Source organism: Ambystoma mexicanum, chromosome 11, assembly GCF_040938575.1.
Source record: "Ambystoma mexicanum isolate Mex_15411 chromosome 11, UKY_AmexF1_1, whole genome shotgun sequence".
Classification (NCBI taxonomy): domain Eukaryota; kingdom Metazoa; phylum Chordata; class Amphibia; order Caudata; family Ambystomatidae; genus Ambystoma; species Ambystoma mexicanum.
In genome coordinates, this window is record NC_090934.1 from 354,066,216 (window position 1) to 354,087,959 (window position 21,744).

General features: G+C 45.3%; 1 protein-coding gene across 1 annotated transcript in view; it reads left to right on the plus strand.

The window, feature by feature from the left end:
• The first annotated feature begins 827 nt into the window (after positions 1–827).
• The window catches only part of DNAJC8 (DnaJ heat shock protein family (Hsp40) member C8), a 285,178-nt gene continuing 264,261 nt past the window's right edge, over positions 828–21,744 (plus strand). The window contains exon 1 of the mRNA XM_069623065.1: positions 828–937. Coding sequence (XP_069479166.1) covers positions 869–937 — 69 coding nt within the window. The 5' untranslated portion in view covers positions 828–868. The remainder of the gene's footprint in view (positions 938–21,744) is intronic.

Here is a 21,744-nt window from a genome sequence, read left to right on the forward strand (position 1 = left end):
CCAGGGACAATCCTCTCATTGGAGGAGAGAGCCAGGGAGGGGAAGGGGGGAGGAAATGGGGCGTGAAAAGCATGACACTTGCTTTTCACGATCCCATTCGCATAGGAAGAGTCGCTCCGGCACCCGATTTCGGGATCTCGAAATCAGGTCCCGGCAAAAATATGAATCGTAGCTCCCACCTTTGCCAAGGCTGGTGAAACAGATGAGCTGGCGGGTGGGCGGGTGTCTGGATGCTTTTGGCGGGTGACACCCGCCAAAAGCGGGTGAGTTGAGAGCTATGCTGCCCTGCGAGTCCTTCAACAATGTGGCCCAGCACCCACAGCCACCCAACAAGCATCATTTGGTTACTAAAAAAGAAAAAAAGGCCTTCAAAGCCTCGAAGATGGGATGCTGTCATCATACAAGCCAACATTCCGAGGCACCTGGGAGGGAGATTTGTTCAGAGAAATCGGGTGACAACAATTTCCCATAGGAATGCATTGGGGAATTAATACTTTTAGACGTGAAAAATAGCAGTATTTTGCACTAAAAAATAGGGAGTGTCCCGCCTAAATCGGCAGGGTTGGAATGTATGCTGTCACACACACACTTGATTATATATGAGCAGAGAGGGGATTCCTATAACGTGGTACTTTATTTTTTAATCAGAGTTGGCATAACTAATTAATTTGTTGAAATCGCTGCTGGTCCATGGTAATAACTAAACACAGCTTCTTTAGAGACTTTTCATTCGCCTAAACTTGGCTATTGGTAAGACCTTCGGCTTCAATCCTATGGTCCTTCTTTTATATCGTCGCTCTTCTGTACATGTGACTGTGCGTCGTTGCGTCATTCAGAGCTCGCTTTTCGCTTGGTGTCCGTGGGGAAGATGGCGGCTCTTGGAGCTGGTGCCTCTGCGGGTGCCTCGGAAGAAGCGTTCTTGACCTATTATAACGAGGTAAGGCATTTTTCCCTGTTTTGCTGTGTGTGCTGTAGTGGATTGTGTGAAAACAGTAATCTGGGTGGTCTAGCCCGCCCCTCGCTCAGAAAGGGGAGGGAGGTGTCACGCACCATCACTGGTCCCAGTTATTATTACTGTTGTGTCTTACGTATTCCGGACGAGCCCAAGTCAGCCTTGCTGAACGGACTCTTCCCAACATCGGAGGTTCGCGTTTGGCAGAAAATAATGTGATTTATATTGCAAACTTCGTTTCAGTTATTAAGTATAGATTGAAGCAGTGCATATTTTCATGCCCACTCCTGTTTTATTTCTTTACGTTCTCGGACAGGTATTACTGCATTTATAACAAGCATTGGCAAAGCCAACAGTTTGGGTTTGTGTGTAAGTATTATGCATTTGCCAGCCACTGCAATTAGATGCCCATGTACCCGCACCATTTTGCACCTGCTACCATCAATAGTTAACAGCACTACGGCATTGCCTAGCAAGTGCCTTTACTGTCACTACACAACAGCCCAAACTGTTGGCATTGCCAATGCGTGTTTAAATTATGTTTGCTTCATACTAAATGTTCGGTTATGCGTATTCAGAAAAGGTATCAAAATGTGTGCATGACAGATCTGATGGCATCACCTTCCTCACCCTGTGCACATTTGCCAAAGCTATTTCTATGCCCAAAAACTGTCAGTGATGAGCTTTCGGGAAGAAGTGAATTGGTCAGTTGTCATTTGGAGCAGGTGAGGCCATGGCCTTGCGGAGATATAGAATTTTCGTGGGCCAAGTGCAGCAAATTAAGTTTGGGCCCCTTAATTTGCATGTGATGACATCACAAGATGACCACTGCATATGTAGGCAGCAGCGAAAACATGGTAAAACAAATGTGTGTTTGTGTGTATATATATATATATATATATATATATGAGAGAGAAGAATTTCTAATTACACTAGCAAAGTATACAAGGTGGCCACCTTTTAAGCCCAATAATTTATAATGAAATATTCCAAAGAAAACTAAATCCAAACATGAGACGTGTGCTTTTATGGCACTTTTATGTGTTCTTGTGGGTAAGTGTCTGCATTGGAAACATGACAACCTGGTGCCTCTCTAAGCACAGTGAGCAAGGGGTCCGTGTCTGGATTATCTTGGGTAACTCGGGGGCACCCAGACCTCTTTGTGTATTTTTAGGAACTTGGGGTTTCACCCTAAATTACCCAGGGTAATCCAGACGTGGCCCCCTTGCTCACTGTACTTCGAGAGGCACAGCTCCTCCTCACTGATCAGGCGCAACAAGGCTAAAACACGTTTCTGGGTTTGCTGTTGGTACTCTTATTCAGAGGAGAATTGCCTAGCATTTTGGTGCTGGACTGCCAAGTGGGAGGGACCAGACTGATGTTCAAATGGATATCCTCTGTAAAAGGTACAGTGAGCTAAAATGTGGTTGTAGACCTTCCTGAGTGGGCACCTTCCCAGAGAACAGGTCATTTGGCAGTGTTTGTTTTGCTTCGAGGTCTCTTTCTGTATCTGTAACACAGTTGTTATTCCGACACTCCTGTAATTGTCAAAGTGGGGTCAATGCACAGCACTATGTTGTCATCATCTGTGCCACACAGACTCCCAGTGTCCATGCGTAGTACTACTTCAACTGTAGCACTGTTGTTTTCCCCTTTTGCTATGTGGAAGCGCAGTGAGTGCCTGTGTTTATTTTTGCTGTTAGCCCATCCAGCCCTTTTTCCATCTGCTATGTAGGCCCCAGGCCCTTTCGTGCCCCGGTAGCCTTTCCTGCACCCTCTTCCGCATGCCCACACCACTCTGATTGGTCTTGAGGACCATGTGTGTTTGGCCTAACTCCCTGTGCACCGGCTCCACTTGCTCTGTGGAAGCGCGGTGAGTGCCTGTGTTTATTTAGCTGTTAGCTTATCCAGGCCTTTTTCCATCTGCTGCGTAGGACCAGGCCCTTTCGTGCCCCGGTTGCCGTTCCTGCTCCCACCCTGCACCCTTTTCCGCCTCACGACCCACCCACCCTGCTCTGATTGGTCCTGAGAACTGCATTACCCAAGCCATTACTGACCCTCCCAGGGCAGCCCTCTGCCTGTGCAGCCCTGCGACAAAGGGTGATTCCAGAAAGTAACTACAGGTATCCGCAGGAGAAGCCAGTAACCCGCCGTCAACCAGCACCAACCATGAAAAGTAAGTGCGTCAAGGGTGCGGACTGAAGCAATTACTTTACTCCAGAAAGCCCCACCACTCTTACTTTAAAAGTTTTACTGTTACATCGTGCAGCTATATATTAAGGACAGGCGATTATGCGAACCGTAATAACATCACTGTGTTGAATCTTGCATCTAGACTGTGTTGCCAACAACAGTGAGTGTGCCCTATTAGCGTCACTGTGCTGAATCTTGCATCTAGCTTATGTGCCCAAAACATGGTTTGTGCCTAATAATTTCATTGTGTCATCCCCTAAAAACTTTCCTTTACTGAGCTGAAGCTGAATTTAAATAGCATGCCCAACAACATTGGGTGCACCCTGATAGCGTCACTGTGTGAGTCTTGCATTTATGTGTGGACAACAACATTGAGCGTACCCTAATAATGTCACTGTGCTAAATCTCACATTTAGATTGTGTTCCCAACAACTTTGAGTGTACCCTAATAGCGTCACTTTGTTAAAGTCTGAATTTAGAAAGTGTACCAACAACTTTGAGTCAGCACTAATGGCGTCACTGTGTTGGATCTTGCATCTAGACTGTATTGCCCCTTACATCTAGACTGTATGCCCAACAACATTGAGTGTACCCTAATGGCGTCACTGTGGTGAATCCTCCATCTAGATTGTCTGCCCAAAACATTGATTGCACCTAATAACTTCACTGTCATCCCCTAAAAACCTTTACTGTGCTGAAGCTGAATTATTTAACATGCCCAACAACAGTGGGTGCACCCGATAGCGTCACTGTGAATCTTGCATCTAGTTTGTGTGCCCAACAACTTCATATGTGCCCTTGTAGCGCCACTCTACTGAAGTTTAAAAATTAGAAAGTGTGCCCTAAGAATCTCACTGTGTCGTCCCAAAATCTTCACCGAGTTGAATCCTGCAGCTGGAAAGTCTGCACAAACAACATTGAGCCTCCACTAGGGCTTACTGTATCAAATTGTGCATCTACATATTGAGGTTAAGCGATATTGAGTGTACCCATTAATTTCACTGTGAAGTGAATCCACTGTGCTGAATTACACTTCTTGATATTACAACCAAGCCTTAACTCCGCTGTGCCTCGCCATGACTCCATCCCTCCCAGATAGGTCCAGGGTGAGAGCCTCACTCTGGTGAACCTCCCAGTCAACCCCCCCCCACCATGATCTCACCCACCCCCTATCCAACTCGCAAGCCAGACGAGCCTGATGGCGCACCAACCAACCGAAGACCTCTGTTTCACCCGCCCCCGAGTCCGCCCACCACTGAACCACCCACCCACTCAGACCCACCTCCACCCCTGCTCTTTCCGTCTGTCGACTCCCACTAACAACCATATCCATTCCCCTCTCTAAAAACAGCATGTCTCGCCCTGGCAAGAACAGTGGCCGCATCTCCATCGCCCTCCGCCCCCTCCCTCACACACCAACTGCACTTAAACCCCTGAAAAAGGGAAAACGAGCCTGGTGCCCTTCAATCTCCCACTACTCCTCACCCCTCCTTCATTGACCCATCCCCACAATCTCTCACCCCCCACCATCACCACCCTCCCCTCTCCCTCGACTTCTCGCCAATCACACCTACCATCCCTAACCCCATGTGACTCGCCCTTGAATCGCCAGTCCCAAATCCCTCTCCTACACACCCATCCAACTCCATCCTCCCCTCGCCCACACCCTCCTCCGCCCGCCTACTGTTCCCAACCTCCATCGACCGGTGCGCATCATTCACCTCCCAGACCTGCTGCCACCCCCGCCATCGTCTGCAGCCACTCACCCAATTCCCCCCACCACCACCGCTACAACCTCCAGGACAACTCCCCCACACCCCACATTTATAACTCAGCGTACAAGAGAACATATACAGTAACAATTGTTTGTACTACAGTTATAGTGGCCTGTACTACAGAGTTATTACAGTGGTAGCAGTAGCAGAGCAAAAGCAAATTGTGGGGGTGGGAGTGCACTGCTAGTTAAGATCAAGATAATTTATATGGGTTGAAGAGCATCGAATAACTGTATTAGTAATAGAATTTCTCATACAATTTCAGCTGCAGGCGGGCTAACGTCACAAGACCACTTGGGACACAAATTAGTACAAAACCTGAACTGCCTATTGCTAAGCAGTAAGCCCAGATGTACTTCTACTGAACCTTAAGTTCTTGCCACTGTGGCGGATTTAATGTCATTCCGGGCTTGTATTTATAACTCACACTTGGAGAGATTTGTTTACATAATGTATGATGGTTGTTTCAATAACAATTTCAATAGATTATTAAATAGAGAACATATGTTTCAATAGACCGAAAGTATAAAGCAACGTTTGCAACAGTATTCCGGGATATGGTTCTTTTTTAATTGACCGATCTGCATTAGTTTTCAAAAAATAATAATAAATCCAGGAATTAAATTTCCATTTTCAAACAAAGATATCCTGGTCAGTGCCATAGATAAACACACTAAAATACATGACATAGGCATTCACATGAACATGCACTTGTTACAGTATTACATATCAATCAGCAGATATAAATTTGTCATGCGGTAATCTGTTCCCTCTTGGGAGTCTTTGTGGGAGTTTATACTGTAAAGCAGCTCCATCCAGGGAAGCCCTTATAGTGGATAATATAAATGACCAATGTGTTTCGGGTCTAATGATGCATCTTCAGGGTGGGGGCTTCGCTTCACAGTAGCGGAGCAACCAGACTTGAGTAAGTGAGCAGTACAAGATAGTTACACAAAGGACAGCAATTGCTATGATTCAGGCAAACACTGACTCAAGGTTTCTAAGTAAAAGAATATATATTTATTTACTCAACAGTTGTATAACATTTCACTATTCTAAGCATGGTCAAAATCATAAATACACCACACTAATTCCCTTAAATTCCAGACAAGTTAAGCTCACAAAATGAAGTGGGAGCAACATGGCACTCCAGAAATTTAAAAGGGAGGGAAAGACATTAAGAAATTAGGTAAAACCAACAGGTAAGTAATCAGAGCAATTGAACAAAAGAGGCTACAAGGTTAAAATCAGATAGAAAAGGCTTAGGGCCAAAGTAAATGGTTAAAAAGTCTTTTGCTCAAGATAATGGGTTCAATGTAGTTTGCGGTAAAGTTCGTGGCACAGATTCCGGACGAGGCTGGTTGGTAGAAAAGTTGGTTCGAAGAGAAGGACAAGCCCTCGGATTGGGGAGAGATTTCAAACACTATCACCGCGGCTGAGCGAACACACAAACGGACTTGCACAGTACCTTAAAACGGAGAGGGGGCTGTAGCTGAGTCAAACGTTCCTGGTAGTTCCTGCAGGCTCATGGTTCCTGAAGCGACTGTCGGACTGATCAGAAGTAGGAAGACTGGAGGGTCCTGCACTACCCAGGGAAGAAACCAGCAGCAGCGCCAAACAACAAATAAAAGGTGCGCTCCTTACCCAAGCAGGGTCTGACCTTCCTGGCTATCCGGCCCACTGTAGCTCTCGACCAACCAGAGGAGGGGTCCTGGCTTGTAGTTTGGGCAAACTGGTTGGTCCCACCAGCTCAAGGGAAGAAGTTTCCTGGAGGATCTTCTCTGTCGTCCGATTCGGACCTGCAGCAGGTCTTCACCAGGCGGTTCAGTCGTGGTAGGGGTCCTCTTCTTCCAGTTCCTCGTTGGTTCTTTCGTTCCATGGCGACTCTGCTCTTCCAGTCCCAGAGACCTGCTTTTTATGCAGTTTTCCCCCATTCATACAGCCTGGCTGTCAATCACACAGCAGGGTGGCTGGCCTGGCAAGGAGCCAATCAGACAAGAGTACGATTTGGGTTACTACGGCAACCCATGGCAGGGGTATGAAGATCCCTCCCTCGCATCCTGCCTACCTAGACTATCAGGCGCCTTAAGGCGGGCTTCTGTGCAGAAGCCCGCGAAAAGACAACGAACAAAGGAGTCATCCCCGGTTTGACGCGCAGAGGAAAACACGAGGAAGACTTTAGCAAAAAGAAATGGCGAATAAACCCAGCCAGAACCAAAATAAAATGTATTTGGTCAAGCGGGTTTATGTTCGAGGCAAAACATTTTTTTTTTTTTTTGTCTTTCAAATATGAAACAATTCATTAAAACAATTTAACATAATCGAAATTATCAAAAAGGAACAAAACCCAATTACATATCATTCATAATAAAAAAAGCAAGTGTTTGACTGTGAGGACTAATCAAGTGCAGATTCTAGCATCAAACAGTTCAGGAAATTAACAGTTGCAATTTGTAGTGCTGTACAAGACGAATTTATGATAGCTCCCCAACAGTCTTGCAGGTCTAGGTTACCTAGATATTTGCAATATTTGGCGAAGAGACACACATTCAGTGATCAAGTGAATTAATGTTTCACGAGCATCCGACATACAAAAACGACAGATATTGCTCGTAGGTGGTAAGAGATTGCGTCTTGCTTGTATATCTCTTGTGATCCATAAGTTGAACCTCAAACGTAAGATGCCAAGCCGATGTTTTGGGGTTGGAGAGAGCATCAGATAAGGTGCTAAGGTTCGAGTTTTTTTTATGTGGAAACCTTAGACCATCCCCATCTTTATAAAGCAAGCAGAGATCTCTTAGATCCAATCCGTCTGATACATTTTTAATTTGGCTCTGTCAGGGTTTGTTAGTAGGGTTTCAATTGAAACCTCCGCATTAGCCAAAATGTGGTAAGCTTTGGTTAGCCAAGTGTGTATGAAAACATATGTGACAGAAAACATATAGTAGATAACAATTTCAGAATCGAGATATGGTTAGTTGAGAGTAAACATTTCCTAAAAAGAGCGCAGACTTGCCAATTATGAAGTGCTTGCAATGAAACTAGACCCAGCTCAAACCTGATCCATGGACAAGGCGTGCATAGGGGAAGGTGTAGAACATTCCTCCAGAATTTGGCTTCCCATAGCACAAATAACTATGAAAGATCTTCATGAATGCTTTCTAAACCATAAAGTAATGTGGGCACAACTTCCATGTTCCAGAATTGTAGAGCAGGATTAACCGAAAATTTGCCATACTTGGCCAGTATAATGGAGGCCTGCGAAAGTATCCACTTTAGTACTCAAATGTGTAATATGACCAGAGATGTGAGACTTGCCTTTGAAAACCATCCCAAGATTAAGTATACTGGGAAACCACGGATAAAGGAATCTGGTTAATGTGTCACCGGTTTATATCTTCTTGGACAAAGCGATACGATTTGGGTTTTGGCAGTATTTACTCTTAATTCATTACAATGAATATATGTGTGGAAGGCATTCAATAGATTCTGCAAGCCAGAATGAGTTTTGGAAATAAGAACCAAATCATCAGCATGCATTAATGCTTTGATTGGGTGGTTATTGAATTTGGGAGAATCTGAGATGATTTTCGAAAAGCAAGTTTCACATCTTGAATAAAATAATTGAAAACAGCTGAGGCTAGAAGACAGCCTTGTTTAAGTCCATGTGCCGTGGGGATACTTGGGGACAATCGGCCATCTAAAGAGAGATGGAATTGAATAGAAGTATCAGTGTGTAATGCGCATATTATGTTAAATAGAGTAGGTGGGCAGTGATCGCGAAGTAGTTTGGCAAATAAAAGTGGTCTGCTGACAGTCGAACGCAGCATGGAGGTCCACAAAAGCAAAAAAAACTTGCTGTCTTGTGGCAAGGCATTGTGCTTTAAGTGCATTTAGACAAAATTAAATTGATGGAAGTGCCTAAACCAGCAACAAAACCTGATTGCTGGGGGTCACACAGATGAGAAGTTGCTGGTCCATGTGTTGAAGTCACGAAGAATGAATTTGCAGAAAAGTTTGCCCGGAGCATCCAGTAGAGCTATAGGGCGGTAGTTAGCTGGTGAACTACGATCACCCTTCTTGAAAATAGGAATGATTAATGATGTCTTCCAAGAAGGAGGAATTGTTTGAGTCCTTAGGATGTTACAAAAAATGATATATAGAATGCAGGCCCATTCAAAGGGAAAGTCCTTAAAGATCATGTTTGAAAGGCCGTCAGGACCAGCGGGCCGAGACGAGCTTGCTTTCATGATTTGTTCTTGAATCGAACAGATCGTACAGTCGACTTTCCATTGGGGAGGGATGTTTGGGTCATATTTGTGACTAGTGAATTCTGGGTCAGCATATAAGGTCAGAAAGTGGGACAGCCAGGCAGAATCTTATACCCTGTTAATCTGCGAGGCACCCTGTGAGTTAGGTGTCTGGGCGTGGAGTAGATGCCACATAGATCTTGAGTTTTTGTTCCTCATTGCCCTAGCGATTGCTTCACTATCTTGTTGGCAAAGAAGGGCTTTTCTGCCTCTAAACCAGTTCTTGTATCCGCATTTGATGATGGAGAGGTCATGTCTGCATGTTGGAGAGTTTGATCGCAAGATGGCTTTTCGCGTTTTCCGATAGTCAGTTTTGGCTGATTGAATTTCCGTGTCAAAGGAGTGTTTGTGTTTGCCACTCAACCGTCTCGAGGTAGTTAGAGTGTTGACAAAGATAAATCGGAATAGTGTGCTGAGCGACTCAATTATCAACACTGTTTTTAAAAGATGACGGGGTAGATGGATTCCAGCGCACACGTGATCTTGCTGAATTGACAATCAGTTCAGGAGTAAAATAGCAAGATTCTGCATCAGAACGAGACCACTGAATAAGAATAGATGGCAATCTATGATCGCTATGTACTTGATCGATGATGGTTAGATTGTCAATAAGTTGAAACAGTTTAGAGTCCACATAAATGTAGTCAATGGTACTCGAGCTGGAGCCCCGATGCCAGGTATGTTGAGGTGGAAGATCGCCTGGAACTGCACCATTTGACCATATGGAAATTACACTGCAACATGAAGGAGGTCCACATGGTTGTTGCGCGATTCATGCGAGCTTGATTCCAACAATCAAGATTGATGTCACCTAGGACAATTGTGTGTGATATATGAGGAGTTATTAATACCATGTCGAGAATGGAGGCTAAACCATCATAGAAAGATTCATCAGTTTGTCCAAGTGGGTTGCGATAAATATTGACCAGTGCAATTGTGAAGGAATGATGGATAATCTTCACCAATTGGATGTGGGCTTGCACTGAAGCCCATGGTGTAACAGTAAGGCCCATCTTCGAATTAGCTGCAACAAGGAGACCAGAAGAAGGCCTGCCCTTGCTAGGAAGAGCCGGGAGCAAGGGGAGATCAAAGCCATCCCATATAGGAGTGATGAGCCAAGTTTCTTGTAGGGCTATAATATGATAGGTATGGGATAAGGAGGACATAGAAATGTGTAAATGAGCATGTCCGCGGGTGTTCCAGCTAGAAAGTTTCAGAGGCAATGAAGATGAACCAATTGGTGGTTAAGTTGAACAATAAGAGGGGTTGGCTGAGCAGCTAATAGGTTTGTTGGTGGAGCTTTGATAGATGTTGGCTTTAGTCTTGGGCACTTGTGTCAGGCTCGATGGGACTCCGGATCTAGAGCTAAAAGGAAGCCCAGATCAAAAAGTTGCATTTTGCAACGCCAAATGGAGTTCCAGACTACACCAGAGGGGATGCGAAGTCTGACTACAGATGAACAGGTGTCCGATACAAATTCAATCTGGTCTGTGATGGGTAGATACGTCATGCAAGTCCTCAATATCACCAAAGATGTTCAAAACACTAGATTGATTCAGGTCATACCTAGGGAAGTTCCCGTCTCGACACTTAAGAATGAAAGAGTGAGAGACGGGCCGGGAGGACAGTGGAGATTTGAAGGATGATTTAGTAGAGGTATTTGACATTGGCCATTTAGAAGAGGACACCAAGGGGGTCGCTCTAAGGCAAGAGCGCAGATCATTTTCTTCATCTTGCATTGACATCGTTGAAGAAGAAACATTACGACTGGTCAGATCATAGTCCTCATGATGAACCTGCGTAGACCCCAAGCGCAAAGCCAAGTAGGCATCAACACTGGCTTTAAGATCAGAGAGTGCAGAAACAGGAGGAATGTGTGTTTGGGCTATAGGTGGGGTGGGGGGAATTTGAAAAGTAAGGCATAATTTGTATTTGCGATGGAACATTCTGGGCAGCCAACGGCTGGGGGGGGGCTCATGTTGTTCAAGTTATTGAAACAGTTAGCTTAAGTGAGACTGGATGGCTAACAGGGGGAGGGTGGGTGAACTCGCAGAGGGGATTGAGGACACCTTGTTGGTGGGGACAGACGGGGGTTGAGGTGGAGGTGCAGCAATAGTGGGTTTGGAGGGCCGCCCTAGGGCTTTGAAGAAGGCCGTGAGGGTATGTTTAGAGTGTTTCAAACCAGCCGGACTTTTGGTTTTCTTGATTGCAGGGCACAGTTTACGACTTGGTATTTTGGCGATGGGAATGTCTTTTGGCGCCGTAGAGTCCACAGAAGAGGAAACATGAGATGGGGGAATTATCGCAGGAAGCAAAGTATGTGCATGAGGGGGGGGGCATCTGAGGATGGGACAGGCAGAGGAATAAGAGATGGGTCAGGAGAAGAAATAGTGGCAAGCACAGGGTCAGCAGGGGCAATCCGAGGGACAGGAAAGGACACAGGATTCAAGCAGCGCTCAGGAATAACAATGGGAGCAGTTGGGAGTGCAGGAGCATGATCAGAAGGGACATCTTGCAAGGGTGACACCGATGGTGGGGAAAGAGCAACAATAGGACGAATGACACCTGGAATGGATGGAAGGTGACTGGTTAAAGGAACAATGAAGCAATCCAACGAGGGGCAGTTGGAAGCTTGTTCATCAGCAACATCCATGCTGTTGATAGGCCGGGTGTGAGAGTGAGTGGTAAGGGAGTTAGTACACGGAAGAGTGATGAAAGGAGGGTCATGAGCATGTAGCCATTTGGCAAGTTCTTCAAAGAGAGCAGATTGGTTGGACAGTTTATGATCGATGTTGTCATATAGTTTGCTCATGGTGGAAATCGCCAAGTTAATATAAGTGAGAGCTGCCTGAATGAAAGCAAGTTGTTGAGACATGGCATCTGTTGGCTGTGCTTGTGGAGCTCTTGGCATAGGCAAGGCAAATTAGTATATAAATGAAGATGAGCGAAGGACTGAGGAATGGATAGATATCCCTGCCAGATCTTCTTCCGCCTTCGAGGGGTAAGGGGTCCACTCAAGGACGCGTGGATGGAAATGTCGGAAGAGTCATGTAGCAAAGAAGGGAATTGTATCGGGGAAGGGGCAGACCCTTGGCGTGGGGCCAAGGCATTGATATTGACAGAGTTAAGCATAATGAGATCAGACAATGGGTGGAGGTTCACATGGACCTGCGGAGTGCGGCAGGCAGAAGGAGAGTTATTGGTAATGCAGAAGGAAGCATTAGGTCCAGGTGTGTGCTAGACTGAAGGGTGATTAGACAGTCATCTGAGGAGCTTCACGCACTACAGGCGGAAAAGAAAATGTGGTAGGTGCTATCGGGCCAAAGGTGCGGGGTGCTAACAAAGGGGTCAGCGCAAGGGCAGAAAATCTTGGTGATGGGGCTGCCACCTGGCCACACGCAGCCAGATTAAGGAGAGTGCACGCGGTGTCAGGCATACTTGTAGTGAGTTTATAGGAGAGAGACACCATTACAGTTATTAGTGAAACAGTTGTATTTGCTTACTGATAAACTTCAAAGGGAGCTGCCAATACACAGGTTGAAGAAAGGAAGAAATAAATGATAAATATAAAATAAAACAAACCGGGATTGTCGCAGACCGCGGGAAAACGGTACTTATGCCGGTACTTGCCCGTGTGCGCTGTGCGCGGGCAATGTGTAGTTAATGAGCTAGCATAGGCTGGAACTAAGGCCAATCCCTGCAATCCCAGGGCGGGATCAGCAATTCAGAGTCAATCACTCACCATACACAAAGGCCACTGAAGAAACACCGAAGATCCGCTGAAATAAAGAAAGTCAGCGTCAATAATTGTCAGAGTTCGTGCAGAGCACTAATGTCTAGTAGTCACAAAAGTCACCTTTCTTCCGTTGGTAATGGAATCCAAGTCCAAGTACAAATCCACAGGTAATTTCAGCAGCGTAGCGAGCAGGAAAGCGGTACTTATGCCGGTACTTGCCCGAGGCTAATATAATAGCCTAAAACATTACCACGTTTATATAAAATAATCGCGGTAGAAAAGTTAGGCTAGATATCACTGCCACCAGCCAAGTCTTAATGTTAAGGAAGCGAAACAAAGCTCCAAGCGGTACAGACAAAAGGATAAGAGTTAACCCTTTCCAATACTCCATGTAAGATGGGGGTGTACTGGGTCTGTGGTTTAAAGTGACTATATAAAGTTAATTGCAACATTACCTGTTTCTGGGGGACAGTAGTCATCCCCAGAAAAATGGAGTCAGTGGGTGTTCGGGAGAATTCTCATTTATGGCTAATTTCCCTCACCTAGTGAGTCCCCCAGCAGGTTTGCTGGACTTCTGGAGTTTATTTTCTTTCCACTTGGTAAGAGTGTGAGCTTTTCCCCCCACTCTTACCTATGTTTTGCCATGTGTATTTCTCTGTTTTTATGATTGTGGACTCTGAGTACCCCACTTCAGTAGCCCCCTTCTTTTTGTGTTACACAGCACCTTCAGTGCCGTGGCACAGGGTTGTCGAGACTTCCCCCCCGACTCCATTTCTGAGGCTGACTACAGTCCCCCAGAAAAGGATAAAGTTGCCATTAACTTTACTTAGTTAATCTACCACAGATCCAGTACACCCCATCTTCCATGGAGTACTGGAAAGGGTTAACTTGTATCCCTTTTTCTCTGTTTCTCCTAGAGCATTGTTTCGCTCTTTTAACATTTAGACTTGGCTGGTGGCAGTGGTATCTACCCTAACCTTTCTATCACGATTATATTGGATAAACGTGGTATTGTTCTTGGCTATTATATTAGCCTCGACCATAAACCTGCTTGACCAAATTGTCTGTCTTTTTGCTCCGGTTGGGTTTATTCGCCATTTTTTTGTTAAAGCCCCTCTTGTGTTTTACTTTGCGCGGCAAACTACGTTCACCTTCTTTGTTCACCGTATTTTGGCGGGCTTCTGCTCGGAAGCCCTCCACCAGGCGCCTGGGTGTCTAGGTGGGCTGAATGTGAGGGAGGGGTGTAGTCACCCCCTGCACTAGGTATCCTAGGAAACCCAAGTCGCACTTTGCACTGATTGGCTGAGGTGGTTGTCCGGGCTGGACAACCCCCTGCTGGCTGATTGACAGCCAGGCTGGGTGAATGGGGGTTTTGCACATAAAAGGCAGGTCTCTTGGGCTAGAAGTCAGAGAGTCGCTAATGGAACTACAAGGAACCGAAGAGAAGCGAAGAGAACGATGGTTGCTGCAACTACCCCGTCCCTGTGAAGCCCTGCTGTAGTCCTGAGCTATCGACCCTTCAACGACTAAGAGAAGATCCTGTCCGGAGTCGTCTTCCCTTGAGCCTGGTGGGGATAACCAGCTCATCTTCCACCGCCAGAGGATCCTCTTCCTTGGTCTAAATCGCTGCACACTGCTGTAGTGGTCCGGATAGCCATTTGAAGAGCATCTCCTGTTTTTAAGGAGCGCATCTTTTATTCGTTGTCGCTGCTGCCGGCTTCATCCCTGTGTGGTGCAGACCCCCTTCAGACATCCTCCTTCACAACGAAGCTCCAGGAATCGTGGGTCTGCGGGAAACCAACAGGAACAACTGCCAAGGCACCAGCTGCACCATTGGAATAAGGTACTGTGTTCTGCTCGAGGAAACTGGGTGAACCCCTTCTCTTCATCTCCAAGGCTTGCCCTTGTCATCCCTCCTTCTTATAACTTTTGCTTCCGAACATCGACAATATCGAAGTACTCTTGGCTATGTTGAATCGTGAACTATCTGACTGTGTGATCTTTGGCAACAGGCCCCCGGTCGTCACTTGACCCTGGCTCTGGCCCTTTGACTTTTGAACTCCTGTTTCTGAGTGTTTCTCGATTCTGTCTGCCTAACCAAAATATTGCCTGTGATTTTTGCCTCCAACTCCCTCTGGGTATCTCAGGTGCTAAGTGTGTTTTTGCCCCGGTAGCATTTCATGTCATGGATACACGTTTATTTAGTAGACCGAACTGTCAAATAGTGATCGCAATCGTATTCGCGGTAACATGTTTTGTTCGTAACACTGGTTCATTCAAACACAGGGTACTTACCTTGAGACATACTGTACAAAGGGAATTGGTTAGTTGTAGTATATTTGACGTGTGGTTTGTGTTTAAGTTTAATAGAAGTGTTGTGTTTATAACAAATGGTTTAAAAATAAATGTACTTGTATTTTTCTACCTGAAGCCTTGAGTCAGTGTTTGCTTGAGTCACAGTAATTGTGGTCCCTTTCTGTAATCTCTGCTACTGCTCTTATACTCTTGAGATAAGCCTGGCTGCTCCGCCACTGCTACCACTCTGACATAGTACCACTCTGACATAGTAGTACAGGCTTGTACCAAAGGTCAAAATTGTATTGCCACCTGTAGTCTTAATTGTGTGTAGTGGTCCCTAAGGGCACTGCACAGGATTCTGCCTAACAGTGGAAAGTCTCAAAGTCAACCCTGTGTCACTGCACTGAAGGTACTGTGTAACGCACACAAAAAGTGGTGCACATGGAGTAGGTGAGGCTCCAGTGCCCAAGATCACACAAACAGTAGAAATACACATAGCAAAACACATGTAAGAGTGGGGGGAAAAAAGGCTCACTCATACCAGGTGAAAAGAAATTCCTAGAAATCCAGCAAAGCTGCTGGGGGACTCAGTAGTTAGGGAGAATTATCATAATGTGTTAATTTCACTTAACGGCTTCCACCCCACATCCGACTCACTGAAGACTACTTGTCATTCTGCAAACTACTGAAAACGTTGCTCTTCCCATAACACCAATGACCGTCCAAAAATATGTCTCATCCTTCGAGTCGAAGGATGAGTAAACGGAGTGAATAGTCACAGAAAATCAGAGTGGAACAAACGGGGATAATAAAGGAGCAAATGGAGTGGATAGAATGGATTGAGTGACTAAAACGGATAGACTGAATGGACCGATTGGATGTTATGCTTATACTGTTAAACTACCATATCACACCACTACGCTTACTCTCTTCTATACATCATCATTTATTTAACTAGAACACAGCTATGCCCTTGATAATTCGGCCTAGCTGTCCACATACGAACACGACCCCACGGACACCTCATCACGCTAATAAAACGCAGCTAGCTGAAGCACATTCCGGCTAGCATAGGCATTCCTCAGCCAGAACGCAGTCTGGGTGTCCACCCATCAGTCTGAACACATCCAACTGACTTCCTCAGCACCACACCTATTGCTAAGAAGCGGCTATCGCCAACTACACCAGTTGCATCTCTCCCCTCTCTCTCTCCTCCCTCCCCTCTCCTCCCTCCCCTCTCTTCCCATAGTGGGGTGTTAGGGCAGTTTTTATGAAGTTCTACCCAGCTTCATCAAAACCATTCAACTGAGACAGTACAAGACTCCACTCTTATTATAAGGCTGTACCACCTGATTTCATGGTAATGTAGACAGAGCAGCCAGGCTTATTTTTAGGAGGGAGAGATGGCTGTAGACAGGTACAAAGAATCTAGAACACACCAATGAAACAATCATATCATAACACTGACAACCAGAGGTATTCTACAATAATAAAAGGTTTATTTTAAATAGTTAGGCCAAGTTAAGTCTTGCGGTAAGTACTGGTCAAAGACATAAACACACTATAAAAAGAAACCCAACAATGAAAGCATATAACCTTATTTGGAACAATTGATAGTATTTCTTGGGAAGTTAAACCTTTTTAAACGCACTCAGCATAGGACACACCTATTGTTGGGGCGTAAAATCATTTGGTTGCATTCAGTAATACCAGTTGCACTGTGATGCTCAGCAACAAATCACATAATCAGTCAACTGGACCATATACGTTTTGTGAACAGTGGAGCACTTTTTCCTGTGTACAGTAAAAACCTATAACTGCTTTTGTGAGAACACAGTTATACGAGGTGAGCAAAACCTAAGGATTTAATATTCAATTGCAGGCGCTTGTGAGATCCGTGAAACGCAGATTGAGTTAAGCAGTAACTTGTGTAACTTATTTTAGGCTGGCACACAGTTACTTCAAGGTAAGTAATGCCCATATACTTTTTCAAGGAGCTATCAGCTACTTGGAGCAGGTCTAAACCTAAGACTGTTTTTGTGTCTGTCTAAAACAGAACCAGGAAAGCAAAACCCAACTTTATGAATGACTCAGTTATTCTAGGTAGGTAAAACCTAATGCAGACTTGTTCTGGACAGGCTAATAACAGCAAGTTGGCAAAAGCAAGACCCAGTTGGGGAACACTCGTACATATACCCTAACAGGAATAGTGAAATGAAACCAACAGCATTACTTTAACTAAATCACAGGTGTGTAATATACCCTTACATCTACTTTCTGTTAAAATGGCGAAAGAGTTTCTAAGGAAAGACAGATGTTACATATACTTTTCAGAATGGGGCGGTCACTAGAGTCTAGTGTCTAACATGCAGTGTTGGGATAGGTTCTTAAGTAGCAAAAGTCAGAGTTCCTAAGGAAGACTGTGGGTATTTTCTTTAGAGTTAGTTGAGGGTCCTGGGGCTTCACAGAAGACACCCTAGGAGAATTCCAGCAGTGAGCCTGGGTGAAGTGGACGAGAAGGCTCCCAATCACAGAAAATAGCAAAAAACTACACAGGAATCACAAGAGACTAGAGCTAAGTAAATACCGAAGCCAGCAAAGTACCTCAGCACAGAAGACGATTTTGCAGCAGCAGGACTTCAGGATCTGCAGCCAAAAAACCGGTTGGTGGATTCCTTGTCGTGGTGACTGAAAACAGGACCTTGGAAGGGATTTTGCAGCAGCGATCAACGGTGAAGGCTCTAGGCAAGGGCTGGATGCAGCTATGTGGATTTGGCACCTTTTTCAGGAGCACAGGAGAAGGCAGAATATCGCTGGTCAGATTCTTGTTGTTACAAAGGTCCAGCACTCTGGTGAGGGGCCTTTTCCAACTTGAATCGTGTCTTTGGAGTGCCAGCAGGTTGCCCACAAAGTTTCAGCAAGATTTGGAAGACCGTGCACCGCACAGTGGTTTGAGGTCCCAGGGTATTGGGGTATTGCAGCCCTGCAAGGTTGCAGCACAACGTGGGGTGGCTCAAAATGTAGGTCTTCTTGAGTCTGGTGGGTCTCGCCAGGCTCTGGGTCGTCATTTCCGAAGTCCTCGGGTCGATTGGAAGGAAGGGCCACAGCATGCTTGGGTTACACAGCAGGCTCTCCGGTCGCTGGAAATAGTCTCGGCCGCTTTTCCTTCATCCTCTTCGGTTTTTGGTTCCAGTGGCCGACTTGTCTTCAGCTTCCAGGTTCGGAGTATTTAACAGGAACTACAGCACAACTTCTGCATTTTGCAACAAGGAGCAGTTTGCCAGCCCCCCCCCCCCCTGGGATTTGTCCCCATTCAGGCAAGGAGAAGCCAAAGGGTTGTGGAGTTTTGGACTCCACCCTCGTTTCATGCCTTCACAGAAAGACTGGTGCCCAGGCGGGGAGTCCAGGGGACTCCCGCCAAAGATAAAAATCACACAAAGGAATGTTCCACCCTGGATGTCGGGAGAAGGAAGGACAAACACTAAAATGGTGAAAAAACAAACCAGGCCATTTTGGTAAAATTAGCAACCTTGGGTGCCTTTACTGCAGCTGTGAACATAGCCCGCAGTAAAGGTGCACCGAATTAGTAAAAGGTATGGCTGCCACCAGCCATTAAAGGTGCTTGTCCCTGTAACAGAATTGTTACAATGTATCCTTTCACACTAAAACTGTATCTCCCAAGCACTCCACATAAGGTGGGGTGTGCTGATTTCAGCAAATAAAATTTAAAAGGGATCCACAGATCCTTTCTACCCTTGAGTCTGGTGGGTCTCGCCAGGCTCTGGGTCGTCATTTCCGAAGTTCTCTCAAGGTTAGCCAGAGAAAGTTAAAAGGATCCCAAAGGGCAACCCAGCAACAATAGGCAGTATGTGCCAAAAGTTGTCAGAGGATACAATTAAAAAGACACTATGGAGAGTCTAGAAAATGACACCCACAAAAAGTGCAAAATACTCTGTGGAAAAGGGTTCCCACTTGCTGATTTATAAGGAAAAATAATCCACCAGTAAAGCAACAAGTTCTGTGGTTGACACAGGTCAGGAAGATTTATCATTACTATGAAAATCTTACCTAACACGGGGCACCACTGTGGTCCCCCTGTTACTGTGGGTGGCTCGGGCACTGCTGGGACCATTGCCTTGCTGTCAGTTTTTCCTGCTTGGGCTTGCCCTGCCCCCCCCCCCCCCCAACCCCACCCGAACACCTTGCTGTGCTTGTATCTGCACTGGAGGACACTTTCTGTTGCCACTGGGGTACTTGCTGTTGCGCTACCTTGGTTTGCCTGTGCCTGTTGCAGAAACTGATAAGTGCGTGCTACATATCCCATGTTCTGGCATATGTAGCATGGTCTGAAGACCCTGTACCCTGTTCCTCTTATATTCCCCCCCCCCCCCCCACTGTGAAAACCTGCTTCCTATTCGGAAGTATCCCCCATGCAAGTAGTTCACCTGTGGTAGTATTCCCCACTGTGGCCTATACTGTGGCTGCATGTACCCCCACCTTGTTGCGGTGCTTGTCCTACGGGAACTCCTCCCAGCGGTGCTGGTGCCACGGCAGCAGCGTCTGGCACTAACGGTATTCCTTCCATAGTGAATTTATCCAGCTTCATTTGTACTCATTTGTTTTCTGCCTTCGCAGCATTCTCTGCTGCCTGCCTCTTGCTTCCTTTTAAAATAGTGTATTATTGTGGCTTGTATTTCAGGCCATCCTTTAGCTTCTAGGCCAACTCTCTTGTATAAGGATGCCTGTACTTCTGTTGGCAATCCTTTTACTAGTATGTGATAGAACTATGGTATACATTCGTCCCAGGACCTTCGTGTGTCTTAAGTCCATAAATCCTGAGCTCTTTATATATTCTGCCGGGTCGTCTTCTCCTTTCATTTTTATGAGTCATCTCTGTCCCCAGGTCATAGCTGTCTGGATACATGCTTTTTAGAATTTCCCAGACATGTGCTCAACAATTGTTAAATGGAGCACTGTCATGAGCATTGTTGATAAATATCACCTTGGTGAGTGAAGTATTGTGCTGTGTGCATATCGACAATTCAGGGGCAAGTGACTTTTTTTCTTGCTTAGTGATTGCAACTTAACTTTTTGACCTCTGAAATGCTGCTTGTATTTCTTTGCTAAGCAAGCTGCATTAGGTACTACAACAGGTACATTTCATTTTTCATGGTCCTTTCATCTCGTGCTCAAGGAATTAAATCTGGTCTACTTCCTCCCAACATTTCAAACATAGCCGTTATGAAATAAAACCTGTCGTTCAAAGATTTTTAGTTTAATGTTCCAACATTTCCCAAGAACCCTTGTGTTATCTAATATTTATACTGCTCCCATCACTGTAATAGTGGTTTTACAGTGACTGAATCTTGCCCGAGAGGGTGCGTACTGTGACCTCACTGGGGTCTCCAGACCTTCTTCTGTTGCTAGTAAAGAAGAGAGTTGGAGGTAGGATGGGGGATTAGCCAGTAGACGGCCAAATATAGAAGGGATATGGGAAGAGGGATAGGTAATAGGATTGTGGTTGTAGGGATTCCAGTTCTAAAATGTGATTAGTTAAAGGTAATCATGGGAGGAAATGTCAGCAAAGTTATGACGGTTGGTTTAGAACAAAGGCTTTACTGTGATGGCAATATCTAGTCCAGAAAACAAGCAGGGTCCTGGGAGTCCCTCTGCCGGACATTAGTCCCGGTTACAAGAGACTTACCCAGAGTATTTAGCTCACTATCTTTCATAGAGGAGAAATATCTAAAGCAGATCAGTCTTTGTCCTGCCCTAGGGCAGTCCAGCACCGAAATGCTAAGCAATTCTCCTCTGAACAAGGGTACCAACAGCAACCCAAGATGCGTGTTTCGGTCTGGTTGGACCTCATCAGTAGGGTGGCGCTGTGCCTCTCTAAGAATAGTGAGCAAGAGGTCTACGTCTGGATTCCTCCAACGTTACTTAAATATGCAAAAACCAAGGAGGGTCCTGGGAGTCTTTCTGCTGGGCATCACACTATTAACTGCAGCACGTAATTCAAGTTTTAGGTCATCAATTTCATCCAAGTCACCAATTGTATTCTCTATCTTAAAACATCATACTTTCTGTTCCGCCGAATTCCAATTATCCATATGAAGAGTTTCCTTTGTTAAAAAAAATAATAATTTGCAGGGGTCCCACATAGGATGAAAAAGACCCAGAGCAAAAGTGTTCCTGAGCCTTTCTACTCTTCAATTAATAATATAATTATCTCAAGTCATCTAGATATATAAGCTCAGGCCCACATTACATAGCGTGCATCACTTTGGGACATTCTCAATTCAAATTCATGTCATGTTATTCACAATTTTATAAAATGTCATTCTACATTAGTATTATAATTTCATGCATATACCGTTTCCCTGCAAGGCAATTGTAGTTTTTTCTACATCCCGTTTCATTATGATTCTTTGGGTATTAAATCATGTGTTAACTAATCCACAAACCTCTGATAGATATCGG